Here is a 6,147-nt window from a genome sequence, read left to right as displayed (position 1 = left end):
CCCCTCCTGACCCTGCCAGCTGGGTTCTGGGGGCAAGGACTGCCTTCTGAGACACCCGGCAGCAGAGAATGAGAGCTAGAACAGGGCGCGGGGGGCAGGGGGAGAGAGCCCTCGGGGTGGGGGTAGAGGCCCAGAGAGAGAGGGACAGAGACCCGGCGAAAAAGGGGGACAGAGGCCCAGAGAGAGGGGAACAGAGATGAAGAGAAGGGAGTACAGATAGCCAAAGAAAAGAGGACAGACAGAGCCCTGGGAGGGCAGAGACCCAGAGGGCGAGCAGTGACGGGGTGGGGGTGGGGCAAAGACCCAGAGGACTGGGGATCAGAGATTGAAGGACAGAGAGAGAGCTCGAAAGAGAACCAGAGGAGGATAGAGACCCGCAGAGGGGAGGAGACCCAGAAAAAACCAGAAGCCCTGACCTCAAGCAACTGGGTGCTGGAGAGGGGTCCGCAGGTGGCAGCGGGGTGGGGGCTGAGGGTGGGCGGTGTCCGAGTGCAAAGGGACGGCCTCCTAGGAATATCTGGGGTTGAGGGTGGGTTTGGGTTAGGCATGTGGAAGAAGGCGGCATCTGGGTTCCGGAGGAGGCGGACCCGGCGGACCCGGCCGGAGGGGGAAAGTGGAGGGAGAAGGGGAGGGGTCTGATGCGGGGGCGGGGATCCCAGTTCCGGGCGGGGGAGGCAGGGTGGAGGGATCCAGCGCCGCCTCCGGCTCGCCACCCGGGAGGTGGGAGGTGGGATTGAGGGAGAGATGCGGACCCTCCCCACGCACTCCCAGCGGCCCGCCCAGGTCCCTAGGCCTTCCTGTCTCTTATGTCTCTGTCTCTGGGAGTCTCTGCGTCTCCGTGTCCTTACCTCCTCCCGGGACGTCGCCTCCCACCGCCTCTCCCTCAGCCTGCCGGCGGATCTCTCAGCTCTGTCGGGAGGTGCCCTGGGTCGCGCGGCCTCTCTGAGCCTGTCTCTCTCTACGTGTCTCATCGCATCTCTGCATCTTTCAGTCTCTGTCCCAAGTCTCCTCTGTGTGCCAACATTTTCTCCTTCCCTCTGCCCAGTCAGTCTCTGTCTCTCTACATCCTGTGTCTTCCCCGTTTCCACATCCCCATCTCTCGCTACCTCTTTGACTCCGTGTCTCTGTCTCTGTGTGTCTCTTTCCTAGGTTTGCTGTCTACAGATCTCTGTCCCTCTGAGTGTCTCTGTGTCTCCCCCCGACCCCGGACCACTAGTCTCCCTCCCTGGGCCCCCCACTCTCGCTCAGGCTCAGGTTGGAGGGGCGGGGTGGGGGGGCGCTGCGGCGGGAGCTGTGTGTTCCCAGCGCAAAATAGACTCCTGTTGCCATGGCGACGCGAGCGCGGCCTCCGAGACGCGAAGCTTCAGGCTGGGGGGTGAGGAGGGGGGGACACCTGGATCCGAAAGGTGGGGGCCGGGGGCGCCGGCGCCCGGTCCCAGAGGCTCCTGGAGGAGGGGGGAGGCAGGGACTCCTAGATACCTGCGGAGAGAGGGGGTGCTGGGCGCTCTGACCGCGGGGTCCGGTGACCGGGACTTCTGGGAGGGGTCTGGGATCCAGGGGCGGGGGGGGCTGTTTCCCCAATGGGGGGCGGTCTGGCTGAGAGCTCTGATGCCTGGGTCCCTAGGGGACTCAGATTTCCTTCTTGGGCACCCAAGGATGTGGTGGGGGCGGGGGGAGGACTAAGATTCTGAAGGGGCTGAGGGGCCCTGACTGCGGGGTCCGTAGAGTCCCAACTCCCAGATTTCCAAGGGGGCTGCAGAATTCTGGGAGCCCCTATGTGGATCCCCGGGCTCCTGCGTCTTAGGGGAGCAGGGACCACTCAGATGAAGCTGTCTGTCCTTCCCATCCATTCATCCATTCATCCGCATGCCTGTCTCTTCCTTCCTCCCCGTCCCCAAGTCCCTCGTGCCTCAGTTTCCCCCTCCGCACCGGGGTGCGGTCACGCTCACCTCACTTTCCGGATGCGGGACCCTGGGGGAGTCGGGGGTGGTGGCGACGTGGGGGGCCGGCCAGGGGAGGCAGAGCCAGCGCGTGTCTGCGAGCCAACCCGGCTGGGCGTGCGCGCGCTGATAGGGGGGGCGACCGGCAGCGAGTTGGGCGACCCTGGACCGGCAGTTCTTTTCCGTGCAGATGCGCTCCGGCTTCGGTGCAAATGTGACAGTGGCCAGCCCTCGCCTTTGCCTCGCGCCGGCTTGGAGTTGAGAAGAGGCACCTCCCCCTCCCCACCTGCTGGGGACCCCTCTTCCCCCACCACCCGCAGCCCCCAGTCGCCCCCGGGATACCCCCCAAACCCAAGAATGGTTCAGTCCACAGTCACATCAATGTTTATTCTCTGAGACCGGGTCCCACACAGCCTGTGACACTCCCTCCCCCTCCCCTTGCCGCCCCTTGAAGTGGCCCGGGGGCCGAGCCCCACCTCCAGCTCGGCTCAGCCAACCCCCGCCCAGCTTCCAGGAGTCTCATTTGCATTTCCGGGAGCTGCCGTCCAATGGAAAAGCGGCACACACATCCCCTCCTGAGGGGGCGGTACCCCCGGTGGACTGCACCACTCTTGGGATCCAAGAATGGGGGGGAAAGCGCTTCTGCCAAGGTCCCAGGGACGAGAAGGTGGTCTTCCCTCAAGGCAGGGTAGGGAGTTCAGCGGAAGAGGGGGTTCTGGCCATGGAAGAGGCCCAGCAGCCCGCTGTCTGGGGCGGGCTCCTTGATGATCTTCTGGATCTGTAGGGTAGGGGTAGGGAGTCAGGAAGCGTCAAGGGTTCTCATCCCCATGACGGATCCAAGGGATGCTTCTCCATTTTCATCTCCCTTTTGCCCCCTTAGTAGCAATTGGCCAAACCACCCATTGCCTCTTCTCAAAACTTTTCTTGGGGCCTCCCTTTCACCATAGCCACCAGGATTAGCAGCTGATCATCTGCCATCTCGGTCCACCTTGCTGACCTGGACCACTAAGGGTGACCGACTCTGTCCTGGGGCTCCTTGTCTACACATGCTCACCTCTCCTATCCCTCAACTCCCAAATCCAGCCCGCACCTTGCCCCTCAACTCTGGACTCACTTATCCAGCTGCCTCTTAGATGCTGGTGGTCACTTGACCTCACAACCTCATTGCCGCCACCGCCACCCCCATCAGTACAGAGCTTGAGCAACTGCGCTCAAGCCAGATCCTCTCTCTGTGCTGCCTTTTCACACCTTGCACCCATCAGCAATCCCTGTCATGCTGACCTGCAGAGATTCAAAAATGAAAATAAGCAAAGCCTGTATCCCCGCCGCTGCCTCCACCCTGGTTTCCCCCCTTCCTACCACATATCTATTAGCCACCTGGCACTACACACAGATCTGACAGTGTCCAGCCCCCTTGGGGGTTTTCAGTGTGCAAACCCCCATGGCTGCCCCTCCCAACCCCCACCAAAATCTTTGGGAAGACTAGGCTCTGGCTCCTCCCTGCCTCCCCTCCTCCCACACTCACCCTGCACTCACCGTACCCCGCTACCGTTCCTTGAATAAGTCAAGTTCAGTCCCACGTCCAGGCCTTTGCCCTAGCTGTCCCCTCTGCCAGGACCACTTTTTGGGTGACTGGCTGCTCCTGCACTTTCAGGTCTCCACATTAAGGCCACCCCCCAGGAGGGGCCTCCTAGCTGCCAGCCCCCATCTTATTTCTCACACATTCTACATGTTCCCTCCCCAGCTCCAGGCCACAATGTGAAATTGAATACAGACTGTCTTTTGCTATTGCCCCTGGACCTGCCACAGTGGCTGGCACATAGTAGGTGCTCAGTAAATGCTCAACAGAACTGAACTAAGAGGAGGGGAAGGGGCAGACCTCAGAGGGCTGGGAATCTCAAGTTCGGGCATGTCCCGTTATCCTAAGGGCCAAGCAGTGGCCCTTAGTGGTGTGAGGCAGTGGGGACTACCTGGTCAGACCTGGGTACTAGGAAGGCCACTCGGGTGGTGGGTGTGGAGGCTGGACCTGAGTGCCACAGACTGGAGGAGAGGGTGGCGGGAAAGGGTCAAGGGGCTCCCGTCTACAGGGCCCCTGCTGGACTGTTCTATCCCGTCTGCCTGGCTCCCTCCCACCTCTACCTCACTCTAAAATCACCTTCTCCCGGGAGGCCTCTGGACCACCTTAGGCAACCCCTCCTCTGCACACCTGGCCCCCTCCCCTGCTTTATCTCTCTCTACAGTCCTTGTGGCCAGACTGCTTCTCCTTTCATCGATTTATGGTGTTGACCCGCAGTTTCCCCCCACTAGAACTTAGCGCCCCTGGAGGCGGCAGCCTTCTGTGTTCCCAGATGTATTCTGTGAATATGTGCTGGGTGCTGGAAAGATATGTGCCGTTTGCGTAGGAGATGGGGGAGGTCAGGGTGTGGGGCGTGGGGGCCAGTACCTCCTTGAACCGGGGGTGGGCGGCATCACCCACGAGCTGCAGAATGAGCCCTTCGCTGGTGGAGAGGAAGGCGCCGCTCTGGCGCATCCGCGACAGCGCCACCAGCCGGTCCACCTGGCTGCGGGGGCAGGCGTGCGTGTGTGCGTGTGGTGTCAGCGCCTTGGCCCGGACACCCAGACGCCTGGCAAACTCGGCAGGGATCCCAGCCCCTGGTTCTTCCTGGGTGCTCCAAACCCATCCCACATGCACCCCACCCCTGAGGGGACCCTCTCACCTGCGGGAGGTGCAGGCGTCCACCACCACATGGACCTGCAGTCCTTGGTCCAGGAGGTCCAGGGCTGTGTGCTAGGGGCAGAAAGAGGTCAGGGCTACCCCCAGACAAGAACAGGGATCCTGGGTGAGTGACTGGGGAACCAGGATGGGGATGAGGGAGGCTCGGATCAGGGCAGGAGGTCCCCAGATTACAACGGGATCCTAGGCAGGATGGGAGCCCCAGGTAAAGAGAGGGGTCCTTAGTGAAGGTGAAAGTCCCAGGTCAGGAGGGGAGTCATGGGTCAGGAAGGGGAGGATAGAGAGTTCTGGGTCAGGAAAGACACCCTTTTTAGGTTGGGGAGGTCCCAGGTGTGAATGGAGGTCCCCAAGGTTCAGCTGCAGTCTCACCAAGATGCAGGCTTGTGTCTCCAAGCCACAGAGGAGCACAGAGCGCAGTTGGGGCCGCGCGTCCAGCTCCTGCTGCACCGCGGGCACCATGCTGAAGCAGGTCTTGGACCGTGGCTGCAGACCCTCAGCTCCCAGCTCGGGCACTGTGGGGCCCAGGCCTTGTGGGTACTGCTCAGTCAGCACAACTGGCACATCCAGGAGCTGGGCCACCTGGGTTGGGGTGAGGAGCAAAGGTCTGAGCCCAAGGAAGGGGCCGGGGGCCCAATTCCTAGGTCTGAGGGAGGAGGGGCTGGGGCCCTGGACCGGTGGGTCTGCGGGAGGAGGGGCTGTACCTTGAGCATGCGGGCAGCCACAGAGACGATCTGGGGGAAGAACAAGACATGGCGGAACTTCTCCTGCATGTCGCACAGGAAGAGGATGGATGATCCAGGGATGATGCGTCCCAGGCCGGGCCTCACAGCTGCCATGTCCTGGGCTGGGCAGAGGGGCAGAGGGAGTGGCATCAGGCAGGGAGAGGGCTTCTCTGCGTGTCCAGGGTCCACACGCTTACACCCCAGGCTCCAACTGTGATCCTTCCCCCACCCCCAGGAGGAAACCGAGGTCTAAGTAGTGAAGTGTCCTGACTGAGGGCCCACTGCCCATAGCAGAGGGAGCAGGACTTGAGCCCCGAGGCAAAAAGAGCTGCATTCTCCCAGCTGCACCACCTCCCTCCTTCATGGCCTGGGGTCCCTCAAGTCTGACTGCCTCCTCTGAAATGCAGTTTACCCGTGTGGAAAACTCACCAGCTGAACCCCCCTCCAGGTCTTAGAAAGAAAGGCTGGGGTACCTGTGGAGTGGAATATTACCCAGCCATAAAAAGGAATGAAGCAACGACACAGGCCACAGCGTGGAGGCCCCTCACCGCGATGCTCAGTGAGAGAGGCCGGTCACAGGAGGCCACGTGCAGGAGTCCATTTACACGGAATGCCCCAAACCCAAAGCGGCTGCGTCCAGAGAGATGGGGAGCGGGCTGGTGGTGCTTTCCACCTCAGGGCAGCGGGGGTGGGGTGGGGTGCGGGGGTGTGAGGAGTGACTGAAAAGGGGTACAGAGTTTCCGTTTGGGGA

General features: G+C 61.9%; 1 protein-coding gene across 1 annotated transcript; it reads right to left on the bottom strand.

Moving 5' to 3' along the window:
* Positions 1-2,308: 2,308 nt before the first annotated feature.
* ISOC2 (isochorismatase domain containing 2) lies at positions 2,309-5,513 on the bottom strand. Its single transcript, XM_007468005.1, has 5 exons — positions 5,376-5,513; positions 5,044-5,253; positions 4,658-4,728; positions 4,384-4,501; positions 2,309-2,718 (listed from the first exon to the last, which is right to left on the bottom strand). Exons 1-5 carry the CDS (start codon positions 5,508-5,510, stop codon positions 2,638-2,640), a joined length of 615 nt encoding a protein of 204 aa, XP_007468067.1. The 5' UTR covers positions 5,511-5,513; the 3' UTR covers positions 2,309-2,637.
* Positions 5,514-6,147: the final 634 nt, after the last annotated feature.

This window comes from Lipotes vexillifer, unplaced genomic scaffold (genome assembly GCF_000442215.2).
Source record: "Lipotes vexillifer unplaced genomic scaffold, Lipotes_vexillifer_v1.1 scaffold1223, whole genome shotgun sequence".
In the NCBI taxonomy this organism is placed as follows: Eukaryota; Metazoa; Chordata; class Mammalia; order Artiodactyla; family Lipotidae; genus Lipotes; species Lipotes vexillifer.
The sequence above is the reverse complement of the archived record's forward strand: the minus strand, read 5'-3'. Positions and strand labels throughout refer to the sequence as shown.